The sequence below is a fragment of the Schistocerca cancellata genome, chromosome 6 (assembly GCF_023864275.1).
Source record: "Schistocerca cancellata isolate TAMUIC-IGC-003103 chromosome 6, iqSchCanc2.1, whole genome shotgun sequence".
Lineage (NCBI taxonomy): Eukaryota > Metazoa > Arthropoda > Insecta > Orthoptera > Acrididae > Schistocerca > Schistocerca cancellata.
Genome location: NC_064631.1, coordinates 63,028,124 through 63,045,004, shown reverse-complemented (window position 1 = coordinate 63,045,004; position 16,881 = coordinate 63,028,124). Strand labels below are relative to the sequence as shown.

At 43.8% G+C, this 16,881-nt stretch overlaps 1 protein-coding gene across 1 annotated transcript in view; it reads right to left on the bottom strand.

Annotated features, from left to right (window-relative positions):
• LOC126088142 (UDP-glycosyltransferase UGT5-like) overlaps positions 1-16,881 on the bottom strand; it is a 216,973-nt gene that overhangs the window by 99,904 nt on the left and 100,188 nt on the right. Inside the window, exon 2 of the mRNA XM_049906259.1 lies at positions 11,479-11,820. Coding sequence (XP_049762216.1) covers positions 11,479-11,820 — 342 coding nt within the window. The remainder of the gene's footprint in view (positions 1-11,478; positions 11,821-16,881) is intronic.

Below are 16,881 nucleotides of genomic sequence, written 5' to 3'. Positions count from 1 at the left end.
ACACCGTGTGTCCTTAGCATTCTGCTAAATATCGCACCACTGTGAAGATGATTCAAATAGATATTAATGTCAACTGCGTTGAGAAACAGCTTAAATAGTTAAATATTCCAGGTATGATAGAATCTTGTCAGATTCTGCACTGAATTTTCGGCTGAGTTAGCTCCTCTTTTAACCATAACACATCGTAGGTCATGCGAACAAAATTTCACACCACGTAGTTTCTCAAATGACATACTCAAAGCCATGGATCGAGGTAGTCTAGTAGATGCAGTATTTATCGTGGATCCAGAGTCATCGACGGATGTACAAGTAATTCCAGATGTGTCCCAGGGAGGTGTACTGTGACCGTTGCTGTTCGTGTCGTACATAAATGACCTTGCAGACAATATTAGCAGTAACCTAAAAATTTTGCACATGATACAGATATCTACAGTAAAGAACTCTCTGAAAAACGCTGCACAAATATTCAGTCAGGCCTTGACAAGACATCAAAACAGAGCAAAAATTAGCAACTTGCTTTAAGTGTTCAAAAGTGTAAAATAGTTCACCTCAAAAAATGAAGAAAACGTAGTGTCCTATGAGTATAATATCAAACAGTCACAGTCAACTCATAAAAACACGTGGGTCCAACAGTTTTATCGAAGACGACCTGGAACTATCAAATCAGGCGCCAAACTTAGTTTCATTAGTTGAACACTAGTAAATGCAATAACTCTACGAATGTGCTTAAAAATCTGTCGGGTGATGCATCTAAGAATGTTGCTCAAGTGACCCATACCAAATAGTACCTGTAGGCGACGTACTGTCGTATTCAGAGAAGGGCAGCATGAATGGTCACATGTTTGTTTGATCCGTGAGAGAGTGTTACGGAGAAGCTGAAGAAACTGAACTGGCAAACACCTGCAGACAGATGCATATTATCCCATGAAACAGAACTCAGAAATTTACAAGAGCCAACTTTAAATGCTGAATCTAGTAATATACTGCAAATCCTATGTATCGCTCCCGTAGTGACTGCAAAGACAGTGTTAGACTAATTACAGCACTCACGCAGGCGTTTACGGTATCAGTCCACCTGCGTCCATAGGCGAATGCAACAGGAAGATGCCGTAATAACTAGCACAATGGAAAGCACCCTCTGTCATGCACTTCACAATGATTTGCGGAGTATGAATATATAGATGTAATTATATTGATCACCTACTCGTGTCTGCACTATTCGCGAATCCATATCTTGTGCAATGTTACAATGTACTTGTTGCTTAGTCCCAGACATTCATTAGCGAATTGTAAGTTGGAAGGAACAAAGAAAGTCCTTGAGTACACAGCCGAAGCTCGTATTCTGGAGTGCGAGGGAAGGAAATCGTCTGTACTCTTAATGCAATAATCCTGCAATCTACTTTGCAAAATTTACAGAAATAAAGGAAAACTTAAATCAGGAATGCGAGTCCAGCGCCTGCTGCATCATCTCCATCAGTATGTGCGACTGAGGCAATCATTCAGTAATAAGCGATACTACTTTTTGTGCATTTTACTGATGTCATATTAATTTTACTATTTACTATCTGCGAGGACGAACGTTTTCTGTAAATAATGTGACTGATCTGCCTGCGATTTCGGCAGGCAGTTCAACACTGATCCCCAGGGGCATGGGCGGTCCTGAACCCAAAAAAACTTGGAAGTGCATGCCGCACTTACTCCAGTTCACTAGCAGCTGGTTCCTGCATGTAGAAGACTGCTGTTCTATTGAGAGGTGCCCTGCTGTTCTCCACTCGATAGTGGAGGTCAAGAAATTCGCATCCGATATCTTAGAAGCTAGATTAAGGAAAGACAAACCTACGTTTCTATCATTTGTAGACTTAGAGAAAGCTTTTGACAATGTTGAATGGAATATTCTCTTTCAAATTCTGAAGGTGGCAAGGGTAAAATACAGGGAGCGAAAGGCTATTTACAATTTGTACAGAAACCAAATGGCAGTTATAAGAGCCGAGGGACACGAAAGGGAAGCATGGTTGGGAAGGGAGTGAGACAGGGTTGTAGCCTCTCCCCGATGTTATTCAATCTCTATATTGAGCAAGCAGTAAATGAAACAAAAGAAAAATTCGGAGTAGGTATTAAAATCCATGGAGAAGAAATAAAAACTTTGAGGTTTGCCGATGACATTGTAATTCTGTCAGAGACAGCAAAGGTCTTGGAAGAGCAGTTGAACGGAATGGATTGTGTCTTGAAAGGAGGATATAAGATGAACATCAACAAAAGCAAAAAGGGGATAATGGAATGTAGTCGAGTTAACTCGGGTGATGCTACGGGAATTAGATTAGGAAATGAGACACTTAAAGTAGTAAAGGAGTTTTGCTATTTGGGGAGCAAAATAACTGATGATGGTCGAAGTAGAGAGGATATAAAATGAAGACTGGCAATGGCAAGGAAAGCGTTTCTGAAGAAGAGAAATTTCTTAACATCGAGTATACATTTAAGTGTCAGGAAGTCGTTTCTGAAAGTACTTGTGTGTAGTGTAACCATGTATGGAAGTGAAACGTGGACGATAAATAGTTTGGACAAGAAGAGAATAGAAGCTTTCGAAATGTGATGCTACAGAAGAATGCTGAAGATTAGATGGGTAGACCACATAACTAATGAGGAGGTGTTGAATAGAATTGGGGAGAAGAGAAGTTTGTGGCACAACTTGACAAAAAGAAGGGATCGGTTGGTAGGACATGTTCTGAAGCATCAAGGGATCACCAATTTAGTATTGGAGGAGAGCATGGAGGGTAAAAATCGTAGAGGGAGACCAAGAGATGAATACACTAAGCAGATTCAGAAGGATGTAGGCTGCAGTAGGTACTGGGAGATGAAGAAGCTTTCACAGGATAGAGTAGCATGGAGAGCTGCATCAAACCAGTGTCAGGACTGAAGACCACAACAACAACATCGCTGCATAGTCGTCTGAGCCTCTGGTTTAGACTTTTCATTCTGCTCCAAATCACAGGACCGACACTGAGTGTGATTCTACAAAAAGTGATCTGTGTTTGCAGCCTGCCTTCACCAAATCAGTGAACCGCCCAAAGGAACTGAGATGGCCTCAGAACCCAAGTGACAACAGTCATTCGTACTGAAATGAGCCACGACTTGCAGCCAGTTGTACCCACTGTGTTCCAAGCCACTTCTTGTAGAGATCTCCCGGCAGACACACTGAGTAAACACTGGCATTGTTTCCCTACCTGGCTGCTATTTCCCTTAGCGGCTCTGCTACACGTCTAACGCTGGAGCTCCCAGTGACTAGAATACCCGCCCACTTGTTCGGAGTGGGCAGGAAAACTGGCCACTGCTCCAACAGGAGAGGCTTTCCTGGTTGGAGCGCGAACGTGGGAACTGCCGGCACGGCTGCCACCCTCAAACAAGTAAAGGCGCTGCCCAATGTTTTATGAACATTCGGTAACACCTTGTACCTGTCATTAAGGCAAGGGTGGCATCCCTTCCGGTAGTTCCCACTTTCGCGCTCCACCCAGCAACTGAATGTCAATGTAGACAAGTGTAATGTGCTGCGAATACACAGAAAGATAGATCCTTTATCATTTAGCTACAAAATAGCAGGTCAGCAACTGGAAGCAGTTAATACCATAAATTATCTGGGAGTACGCATTAGGAGTGATTTAAAATGGAATGATCATATAATGTTGATCGTCGGTAAAGCAGATGCCAGACTGAGATTCATTGGAAGAATCCTAAGGAAATGCAATCCGAAAACAAAGGAAGTAGGTTACAGTACGCTTGTTCGCCCACTGCTTGAATACTGCTCAGCAGTGTGGGATCCGTACCAGATAGGGTTGATAGAAGATATAGAGAAGATCCAACGGAGAGCAGCGCGCTTCGTTACAGGATCATTTAGTAACCGCGAAAGCGTTACGGAGATGATAGATAAACTCCAGTGGAAGACTCTGCAGGAGAGACGCTCAGTAGCTCGGTACGGGCTTTTGTCAAAGTTTCGAGAACATACCTTCACCGAAGAGTGAAGCAATATATTTCTCCCGCCTACGTATATCTCGCGAAGAGACCATGAGGATAAAATCAGAGAGATTAGAGTCCACACAGAGGCATACCGACAATCCTTCTTTCCACGAACAATACGAGACTGGAATAGAAGGGAGAACCGATAGAGGTACTGAAGGTACCCTCCGCCACACACCGTCAGGTGGCTTGCGGAGTATGGATGTAGATGTAGACTCCGCCACTGACCCTTGAATCAAGACAGACCCGTGAGGTGTTGCGTACCAGAAGACGCAGTGACAATGGATTTCCAGGGGATTCCAATGGCACTATATGTTCCGTTGCTCTCTCCACTGTCCGACGCTCTGTCCAAGGCGTCTTCAACTATACCATTTCTGGGATGAGATAGCAGTCTTATGTACGGCTGCTTTGCTGATTGGGAAAAGCAGGTTCACAGAGCTGACTGAAGTGTCCTCCTGAAATCCGTAAAATACATTGGTGTAGACTGATAGAACAGGAGACAGATAAAGAAACTGTACAGAAAACAAACAAAAAAATGGTTCTAGAGGTTGGAGATGGGGAAACAGATGGAGCGGCTACTGGAAGAGGTATCAGACAAGCGCGTAGTTTCTCACCGACGCTTTTCAATACTTTTGCTGAGAAACTAATTATCAAGATATTAGAGAAATTAAGGTGAACTATAGTAAGAGGAGAAGGATAAAAGCAGTTAGGTAAGCAGATAATCAAGTGGTGTTGGCTCAGAGGGAAAATTATAATTTATCACATAGAAAAGGCGGAAGTGATGAGAATCGACAAACATGAAGGTTCCTCCAAAACATTCGAAGGTGAGACGATGGAACATGTAAAATCTTTCAGGTACACTGATAGAGAAATAATTGCAGCGTCAAGATGGAGTTGTGCGACAGAAACTAAAGTTGGCAGGCACGTTTCTACATCTGAAAGATGTCTAATCATATTTCACGCCAGAAGTATAAGAGTGGCACCAGTAGCTACACTATCAGGATGCATTTTAGATTTCACAAATACGCGCTGTAACGGTCGTGAGCGTTAGTTGCCTTTAAGACTGAACGTGGTGTGTTGACTGTAGTCAAGAGTGCCTGTAAGGCGACAAAGACGCCATTCTCAACACCTCGCTAAGTTTGAACGAAGTCATGTAATTGTGGTACGAGAAGTTTGATGTTCCTTCTGCGATATTTAAGAAAGTCTTGACAGGAATGTAGCCACTTTATATGCAGCGGCAATTTGAGCAACCGCTGGCACCACAGTGACACAACAAAGTGTTAAACAATTACTATTAAAAACAGTCTTGATCACGATTTATTTAACAAGGTAACCGGTTTCGACCACTACTGTGGTCATCTTCAGACCTACAAGATGTATACAAAGCACTAATTAGAGGGCTACATGCATTAATGAAAATACATAAAGTTATAAGACTATAAAGCTATAAAACGTTGAATTACCATTGAGTAGGAACCCCTTTCTGTTGGAGAATCACAACTGAAGAAACCAGTGTACGTCTTACTTTATATAATGGAGGCTCCACCCACTTCTGACTGCATGATGTCATTATTAACCAATGAGTTATAAGTCGAATTACAATTTAAAATTTCTTAGTTAAAAGAACATTGTCAAGAATTAGAAATAAATACACACTAAACTTAGCTTATTAAACAGCTATTGTCAATTAAAAAGCGTTAAAAATATTTAAATATGTAGGAAAATGAACTTCGGTTTGGCAGTACATGGGTTGCCCTCTCATGGCCTGTCAGTGAACCATTTGGAACCACTGGTTGCTATGGTGAAGTTAGACGCCGTTGCAAAGATGAAGAAGCAAGCTTTCTCCACTGAAGTTGTTGTAGAGTCGATAGTCGAACTAGTGGTTGCCATGGTGAGGACAAACGCCGATGCAAAGATGTGGCAGCAGGCTTCTTTCCAACGAAGTTGTTGCGAAGTGGAATGGAAAAGACTGTGGCGTCAGACGATGTATTATTGAGCAGCAACTTGTCTTTATTGAAACGAAAAGAGTAAGCTACAATAATCTGTAGCTGATATATATATATATATATATATATATATATATATACTACATGCTGAACAAATACGCTACGAAGTAGTTGACCGTATATATGAAATATTATCTATGAAGTAAATATGTAGATTACAAGTGCCAATTTTTTTATAAGGCATTGCTATTCCTCAAGTTACATACCAGTCATATAAGCAAATAAAAATGAAATAATTTAAAATTATAAAATTATGAGCCATTGTCAAAAATAAAATAAAACGATGTGAATTAGTAAAATGCAGTCTAAAAGCATAAAAGCAATAATTCTAAAACAGATAGTCAATCATCAATATGCTTTTAGACTGTATTTTACTAATTCACATCGTTTTATTTTATTTTTGACAATGGCTCACAAATTTATAATTTTAAATTATTTCATTTTTATTTGCTTATATGACTGGTATGTAACTTGAGGAATAGCAATGCCTTATAAAAAAATTGGCACTTGTAATCTACATATTTACTTCATAGATAATATTTCATATATACGGTCAACTACTTCGTAGCGTATTTGTTCAGCATGTAGTATATATATATATATATATATATATATATATATATATATATATATATATATATATATATATATATATATATATATCAGCTACAGATTATTGTAGCTTACTCTTTTCGTTTCAATAAAGACAAGTTGCTGCTCAATAATACATCGTCTGACGCCACAGTCTTTTCCATTCCACTTCGCAACAACTTCGTTGGAAAGAAGCCTGCTGCCACATCTTTGCATCGGCGTTTGTCCTCACCATGGCAACCACTAGTTCGACTATCGACTCTACAACAACTTCAGTGGAGAAAGCTTACTTCTTCATCTTTGCAACGGCGTCTAACTTCACCATAGCAACCAGTGGTTCCAAATGGTTCACTGACAGGCCATGAGAGGGCAACCCATGTACTGCCAAACCGAAGTTCATTTTCCTACATATTTAAATATTTTTAACGCTTTTTAATTGACAATAGCTGTTTAATAAGCTAAGTTTAGTGTGTATTTATTTCTAATTCTTGACAATGTTCTTTTAACTAAGAAATTTTAAATTGTAATTCGACTTATAACTCATTGGTTAATAATGACATCATGCAGTCAGAAGTGGGTGGAGCCTCCATTATATAAAGTAAGACGTACACTGGTTTCTCCAGTTGTGATTCTCCAACAGAAAGGGGTTCCTACTCAATGGTAATTCAACGTTTTATAGCTTTATAGTCTTATAACTTTATGTATTTTCATTAATGCATGTAGCCCTCTAATTAGTGATTTGTATACATCTTGTAGGTCTGAAGATGACCACAGTAGTGGTCGAAACCGGTCACCTTGCTAAATAAATCGTGATCAAGACTGTTTTTAATAGTAATTATTTACAAGACATTGATCACTGCTGTTCCCGTAATGCATTCAAAAGTAAAGTGGTAAACGATTATTTCTAGGACCTCTCCGAGTCAGACGGCCTGTCGCGTGCGTTCCAATTACTCGAAATCACCGCCATTTGCGACTTCAGTGGTGTCAAACAAGAGATCATTGGAGGTCAGGCCAGAAATCTTTTGTGTTTTCTGATGAAAGCTGGTTCTGCTTCGGTACTAGTGGTGCCCGTGAGTTGGTTAGAAGAAGACCAATTCAGGACCTGCAACGAACCTGTCCGCATGCTAGACACACTAACCCCACACACATAGTTATGGTATGCGCTGTGGTTTCGCATGACAGCAGGAGCACTCTCGTGGTTATTCCACTAACCTTGACTGCAAATTTGTGCGTTAGTCTGGTGTTTCGACATGTTGTGCTGCCATTTATGAACACCGTTCCAGGAAACTTTATCACATGCCCCAGATGACTACTACTGTGTTTTGCATTTATGATATCTAGAAAAATAAAGCTAAACTATATAATTACCACGAGGGAATTGACAGGAAAGTATGTAATGAGGTATGTTCTTTCTTGTATAACTACCTGCAGGACATTCCTGCTGAAATTACAGAGCTACATTTATATTCCGATAACTCTGCAGGGCAGAATAAGAACCATACTTTGGTAAGGCTGCCGCTTTATTTATTTATTTATTTATTTTTTTTTTAACAGACACTGGCCGATTTAAACATATCTAGCACTTCTTTACAGTGAGAGGTCATTCTTTTCTGCCCTGTGACAGGGACTTTGCTACAATCAAATCGACTATATTGTGTGCATGAAATAACCAAACTGATCATAGAAAGTAGCACATCTGTGAAATTTGAAGTATGTGAAGTGAAAACAGAGGATATCTTGGATTTCAAAAACTGGTGACCAATTCTTTACAAAAGAAACTGCATATCAGAAGAAACTATACCTAAGTCAGTACCACGAGACCAGAAAGTACATTTCGGAATCAGTACAATGACGCACTTTTCATACAGCAGCCAACTATGTGGGTGTATAATAACATCCCAGTGTATTGATGGTATTGTGAAACACATATTCCGTCTGTCTCGACCTGGCCATGTGTCACATTCTACTTTTCTACCCAACTGTGCATATCCCACGGAGAAAGCTGCAATAAAAGCAGCAAAAGTAAAGGACGTTACTAGATTACTAACTTATAGACCGAATGAGCATGAAGAATTCTACCACGAACCGACACACGTTGTTAACAGTGAAGAGCAAGATGTGTAAAGAAACTCAAAATGATGTATTGAATTGTTTTTCTTCTTAATAAATATTGATTTTCTTCTTAATAATATAATAAATATTGATTGAAAACCAGTTGTTTTGCTTTATCTAATGCTCATGATCCTTTCACATTCCTAAACTATAAGCATATCCTCAAAGTAATAAAGGAATCATTATATTTTCCTCAAGAAACTGCTAAAGGGTGAAAATCTATTGAGGCCCATGCAGAAAGGACTTCAATCCATCACCAAATAACATTCTTTTTTCCTAAATTAAAACACTTTAAACGCCTGTAAACTCTGTAAGGACCTTGATACTCGGTCGATAAACAACATATATTTTTTCTCTTAGCTTTGATCTCATACTCTAGTATCTACATTATTTGTTTTTTTGTTTTTTGTTTTCTCGAAATTAAGTATAATGGACTGAGGTCCCTTCCGGATGGAGCGGTTCAGTTAGGCTGTCTGGCATTGCACGACCACGTCTCATCACAAAACATAGTGGTCGGAGGATCCCGCTCTGTGTAATCCACGATAGGCAGCTATCTGTGGCAGATCTGAGGGCAGAGTACAATTCTGGCACACAGGCACAAGTGTTTCGAAGCACACCCTTTCAAAGGTCATTGTTAAACACGGAGCTCCACATCACACGACCCCTACATGTTCCTGTACTGACCCAACAACATCATCAGTTACGATTGCACTGGGCGCAGCATCACTCAGTTTTTACCGTGGATCAATAGAAACGTGTCACCTGTCGAATGAATCACTTGTTATACCAGGTCGACTGTTGGGGCCTTGCAGGTCGTCATCCAGGAAAATGGGAGCACGAAACATTACCACGCCATGGATGCGGACCAGTGAGGGCAGAATTGTGCCATGGGGTGCACTGAGTTGGACTTCCATGAGATCTGTGATGGTAATGGAAGGAATCATCGCAGCAGTGAACTACGTAAACATTAGTGTGGAACACTTGTATTGCTCCATACTTTCATGCTTGTAGTCCCCCCTCGCGCTGACATCTTCCAGCAGGACAACTGTCCGTGTTGCAAGGTCAGAATCATGCTACAGTGGTTTGAGGGGCGTTATAGTAAACTCACCCTGAAGGCTTGGCCAGCAAATGTGCCTGATCTGTTGCTTTTTGAGCCTATTTCGGGCGCCTGCTGCGTTCCCGTAAACCACCATCCCGTAATTTTCGGGAATTGCTTGACCTCTTCGTAGGCATCTGGTACCACTTACTTCTGGAATCATGTTGAGAACTTGTAGTATCCATATTAAGCGCAATAGCTTCTGTCTTGTGTTTGCATAGTGGACCAACAATCTACGAGGGCAGTTCAATAAGTAATGCAACACATTTTTTTTCTGAAACAGGGGTTATTTTATTCAGCATTGAAATAAACCAGGTTATTCCCCAATCTTTTAGCTACACAACACTATTTTTCAACGTAATCTCCATTCAATGCTACGGCCTTACGCCACCTTGAAATGAGGGCCTGTATGCCTGCACGGTACTATTCCACTGGTCGATGTCAGAGCCAACGTCGTACTGCATCAATAACTTCTTCATCATCCGCGTAGTGCCTCCCACGGATTGCGTCCTTCATTGGGCCAAACATATGGAAATCCGACGGTGCGAGATCGGGGCTGTAGGGTGCATGAGGAAGAACAGTCCACTGAAGTTTTGTGAGCTCCTCTCGGGTGCGAAGACTTGTGTAAGGTCTTGTGTTGTCATGAAGAAGGACAAGTTCGTTCAGATTTTTGTGCCTACGAACACGCTGAAGTCGTTTCTTCAATTTCTGAAGGGTAGCACAATACAGTTCAGAGTTGATCGTTTGACCATGGGGAAGGACATCGAACAGAATAACCCCTTCAGCGTCCCAGAAGACTGTAACCATGACTTTACCGGCTGAGGGTATGGCTTTAAACTTTTTCTTGGTAGGGGAGTGGGTGTGGCGCCACTCCATTGATTGCCGTTTTGTTTCCGGTTCGAAGTGATGAACCCATGTTTCATCGCCTGTAACAATCTTTGACAAGAAATTGTCACCCTCAGCCACATGACGAGCAAGCAATTCCGCACAGATGGTTCTCCTTTGCTCTTTATGGTGTTCGGTTAGATAACGAGGGACCCAGCGGGAACAAACCTTTGAATATCCCAACTGGTAAACAATTGTGACAGCACTACCAACAGAGATGTCAAGTTGAGCACTGAGTTGTTTGATGGTGATCCGTCGATCATCTCGAACGAGTGTGTTCGCACGCTCCGCCATTGCAGGAGTCACAGCTGTGCACGGCCGGCCCGCACGCGGGAGATCAGACAGTCTTGCTTGACCTTGCGGCGATGATGACACACGCTTTGCCCAACGACTCACCGTGCTTTTGTCCACTGCCAGATCACCGTAGACATTCTGCAAGCGCCTATGAATATCTGAGATGCCCTGGTTTTCCGCCAAAAGAAACTCGATCACTGCCCGTTGTTTGCAACGCACATCCGTTACAGACGTCATTTGAACAGCTCCGTACAGCGCTGCCACCTGTCGGAAGTCAATGAAACTATACGAGACGAAGCGGGAATGTTTGAAAATATTCCACAAGAAATTTCCGGTTTTTTCAACCAAAATTGGCCGAGAAAAAAAATGTGTTGCATTACTTATTGAACTGCCCTCGTATTAAACAGGTGGTCATAACGTTTCGGCTCACCGTTGTATATTGAATATATCCGCTGGGGAAACATAGAGAGACAGGAATACACTTACGTTGTTGGTGAAAAGGGGCGCACTGCCGGCGAGGCTGATGTCGCGGTAGTTGGCGAGCGGAGCCCGCTGGGGATAGTGGCTGAGCACGGTGACGTTGTGGCCGCGGGCCGCCAGCGCCCTGAACAGCGGCTCGTACACCGCAAAGTGGCTCCTCGCCTGGAACCAGATGGGCGCCAGGATGTTGGCGGGCTGCACTGGGACCGCCGCCAGCACCAGCAGCGCCGCTGCGAGGGAGGCGGCGAGCATGGCGGCCTCCTGCTGCGAAGCACCAGCGCAGCGGAGCGTCAGCGCGGTGGACGAGCAAACAGCGCTCAGTGTGTGCACGAAGACAATAGGAACTGCCTAACAGAAACAGCGAAGCACGCAGAACGCGTGGCCAGTTGTCCGTGTAACACCATTCTTGTACTCTCCATCAGTGGGTGTGTGAATCATTAGAGCTACAAGTCTCTGTAGATTAGATTAGTACTTCTTCCATAGATTATGAATAAGACACTTCGTTATGATGTTGAACGTGTCAGGTTAATAAAAGGTGCCTATACAAGATATTACATTAGACAAAATATTACATGACACTAATTTTTTTTTCTGGAGATTTGGGAAATTACCCACTTACTATATCCAAAAATTCATCTAATGAGTAGAAGGAGTTGCCATTAAGAAATACTATATGGCTATTTGTCAAACTTTTGATGCTATTAGGTAAGTGACCAAAGACTTTTGTGGCAGCATAATTTACCCCCTTCTGAGCCAAAGTTAGATTTAACCTTGAGTAGTGAAGATCATCCTTTCTCCTAGTGCTGTAGCCATGTACATTGCTAATATTTTTGAATCCGTTCGGATTGTTAATAACCAATTTCATAAGTGAATATATATATATATATATATATATATATATATATATATATATATATATATATATATATATACTCCTGGAAATTGAAATAAGAACACCGAGAATTCATTGTCCCAGGAAGGGGAAACTTTATTGACACATTCCTGGGATCAGATACAGCACATGATCACACTGACAGAACCACAGGCACATAGACACAGGCAACAGAGCATGCACAATGTCGGCACTAGTACAGTGTATATCCACCTTTCACAGCAATGCAGGCTGCTATTCTCCCATGGAGACGATCGTAGAGATGCTGGATGTAGTCCTGTGGAACGGCTTGCCATGCCATTTCCACCTGGCGCCTCAGTTGGACCAGCTTTCGTGCTGGACGTGCAGACCGCGTGAGACGACGCTTCATCCAGTCCCAAACATCCTCAATGGGGGACAGATCCGGAGATCTTGCTGACCAGGGTAGTTGACTTACACCTTCTAGAGCACGTTGGGTGGCACGGGATACATGCGGACGTGCATTGTCCTGTTGGAACAGCAAGTTCCCTTGCCGGTCTAGGAATGGTAGAACGATGGGTTCGATGACGGTTTGGATGTACCGTGCACTATTCAGTGTCCCCTCGACGATCACCAGTGGTGTACGGCCAGTGTAGGAGATCGCTCCCCACACCATGATGCCGGGTGTTGGCCCTGTGTGCCTCGGTCGTATGCAGTCCTGATTGTGGCGCTCACCTGCACGGCGCCAAACACGCATACGACCATCATTGGCACCAAGGCAGAAGCGACTCTCATCGCTGAAGACGACACGTCTCCATTCGTCCCTCCATTCACGCCTGTCGCGACACCACTGGAGGCGGGCTGCACGATGTTGGGGCGTGAGCGGAAGACGGCCTAACGGTGTGCGGGACCGTAGCCCAGCTTCATGGAGACGGTTGCGAATGGTCCTCGCCGATACCCCAGGAGCAACAGTGTCCCTAATTTGCTGGGAAGTGGCGGTGCGGTCCCCTACGGCACTGCGTAGGATCCTACGGTCTTGGCGTGCATCCGTGCGTCGCTGCGGTCCGGTCCCAGGTCGACGGGCACGTGCACCTTCCGCCGACCACTGGCGAGAACATCGATGTACTGTGGCGACCTCACGCCCCACGTGTTGAGCAATTCGGCGGTACGTCCACCCGGCCTCCCGCATGCCCACTATACGCCCTCGCTCAAAGTCCGTCAACTGCACATACGGTTCACGTCCACGCTGTCGCGGCATGCTACCAGTGTTAAAGACTGCGATGGAGCTCCGTATGCCACGGCAAACTGGCTGACACTGACGGCGGCGGTGCACAAATGCTGCGCAGCTAGCGCCATTCGACGGCCAACACCGGGGTTCCTGGTGTGTCCGCTGTGCCGTGCGTGTGATCATTGCTTGTACAGCCCTCTCGCAGTGTCCGGAGCAAGTATGGTGGGTCTGACACACCGGTGTCAATGTGTTCTTTTTTCCATTTCCAGGAGTGTATATATATAATTTTGGCTATATACATCTGAGTAAATTAGCTTACCACGCCTATTTTCATTCTGTGCTTTCCTGTGGCATCACTCATCATTGAGTAAAAGAGTGTTCATTGCACAAAAGCGTGTAATCAGAATAATTGCTGGAGCTCATCCAAGATCATCCTGCAGACACTTATTTAAAGAGCTAGAAATCTTCACTGTAGCCTCACAATATATATGTGAGGCTACAGTGAAGATTTCTAGCTCTTTAAATAAGTGTCTGCAGGATGATCTTGGATGAGCTCCAGCAATTATTCTGATTACACGCTTTTGTGCAATGAACACTCTTTTACTCAATGATGAGTGGTGCCACAGGAATGCACAGAATGAAAATAGGCGTGGTAAGCTAATTTACTCAGATGTATATAGCCAAAATTTGCAATGACCGCAATAGCATAAGTAGCTGAACTCAAACGTTTCAGCAGATCCTCAGTGTGTTTTTTCCAGTTCAACTCCTCATCAATGTATACATCTAGAAATTTTGAATATTCTACCTTAGCTACTGATTTACGATCGTAGCATGTAGGAGGGCTGCCAGAGTGCATTATTGTTCTCATGTTTAGTGTTATTAGCACATCTGGTAGGATATACAGGGTGGGGAAAATAAAGGTGGGCCAGACAAGTAAAGGTGATTGGATGTGAATGTATGCATATAACCACATCCCATGTTCGCCACCGGTAGCTGAGTGGTCAGCGCAACAAAATGTTAATCTTAAGGGCCCGGCTTCGATTCCCGGCTGGGTCGGAGAATTTCTCCCCTCAAGGACTGGGTGTTGTGTTGTCCTAATCATCATCATTTCATCCCCATCGACGCGCAAGTCGCCGAAGTGGCGTCAAATCGAAAGACTTGCACCTGGCCAACGGTCTACCCGATGGGAGGCCCTAGTCACACGACATTTACATTTACCACATCTCATGACGTGCACACCACGTGTATGCCCATCACGTGGTCCATGTTCAGCTCATAGTGCGGACTGCGCCAGAGTGAGTGGAGCAGTGCAAAGCAAGTGATGGTGCTCACGGTTTAGCAGCAAGTGTTCGTTGGGGAAAGTTATGTGAGAAAAAAGTCGTGGAACCGGTGTAGTCAATTCTTTGCTGAGAAGTTCAACGGTGTCAAAGTTCCAGCAACAAGTGCCTTGCAACACTTAGTCCGAAAAAGGTGTCAGACAGGATCTGTTTAGAACAAGTAAAAAAAAAAAACATTCAGAAACGTATCCAGTACACCAGAAAATGTGGCTTCAGTTGAACAGAATATGCTTCAGAGTCCTACCAATCAACCCGACGCCTGCTGCAAGAGACCGAGATATCACGTCACCTGGACCTGCACATGCACCCCTGTCATGCGTCTGTTGTTCATACATTAAAACCCGCATATGCTGCTCAGCGCCTCAAGTTTTGTGAGTGACTGTTCACTGAGAACAATGAATGGCTCGGGCATGGATCTGTTCTTTATGTCTGATGAAGCTTGGTTTCACCTGTGTGGTTATGTAAACTCACAAAATCACAGGTTCTCGGCAGCGGAGAATCCTCATAACTTCCCACAAAGCACCATTACATGAGCAAAAGGTTTGAGGTTTGGTGTGCAGTGATTGGACGCCGCATTACTCGTGTCATCTTCTTTCATCGTACGCTGGCTACTGTGTCTTACATTTCCAACATTTTGAAATCATTTGTGGCAGCATTAACGGTGGAGAAAAATACCTACAGGTACAGGCAACAGCATGGAGCAAATGCCCATACGGTCGGCCGAACCTTGGAGTAGATTTTCACAATCTTCACGCGTGGGAGAGTTGTTGGCAGACGTCCAGACGTCAGTCTGGTCGCGGTGCTAGCTGGCCACCCAGGTCACCTGATCTATCAGTGTGCGATTACTCTGTGTGGGGAACCTTCAAGTCTAACGTGTATCGCAACAAGAGCTGCAGCAGAACATTTCGGACGAGACTGCAGAAATTCCAGCGGACAATCTTCAACCCGCCTTCAGCAACTTGCTGAGCAGTCAGAGCTCCATAGTGCCAAGAGATGGATAGCGGTCACTTTCAGCATCTGCTATAGACAGGTGAATAGTGCATTTCCTCCACTGTGTTTCTTTGTTCTCTGGAACCTTGTTCTCTGGGCCACTTTTATTTGTCCAACCCTGCACAAATGGCGTGATGTCGATCAGCACAGCGAAGGACATGAAGATGCTGCATACTCGTCCAAGACAGCATTATCAGCGCCGACAGAGGTTCAAAGGGGCCTCTTTGTGGCTCTCTGTTGGGCTGGTCGGTCGAATCGTGCAATATTCTGATTTTTCTAGCATCCGATGTGACAGCTGATTGACGTTGCACTGCATGTGAACGTGAATGCATGCATACTGGTCGCTGAGGTTCCAGTCGACTGCGTCCGACAAGCACAAGGGTGTGTTGCTGTATGGTGCATCAAACGCATCCTCAGCCCTTGACATCTGCTCCTGCCATCCGAGAACAAGTAATGGAGTCATAGCAACATTCTGTGTCACCCTGGACCACTGGTCTGAGGCTAGCACCACCTGTACTAGGGAATTTCCGTTCCATGCATAGACTGCTCTTATCAGCACAACATAAACATTTGCTTCTGGAGTGGTGCGTTGACTGGCAAACATGGAGTACTGATGAATGGCGTTGTCTCGTGCTAGCGACGAATCGCGGTCCTGCAGCACCCAAGATGGACACTTTCAGCCAGTATGGCGGCAACGTGGAGAGAGATCTTATTCTTTCAATGTTTCGGAGAGCAGCAGCGGCGTTACTCCTAGCATATAGGTGTGGGAAGGCATCGAATATCACCTCAGGTACAATTCCAATGGCACAATGTTACATCACAGGCATCGCCATACGTTACCTCTCATGCGAGAGTAATACGATGCCATTTTTCAACAGGCCAATGCTCATCCACAGACGTCAATTGGTTCGGAACTGCCTGCATGGTACTGAGATACTCCTATGGCCAGCAAGATGCCCATACGTGTTCGTAACAGAACTTGTGTGGTAGCAGCTTGGTCATCA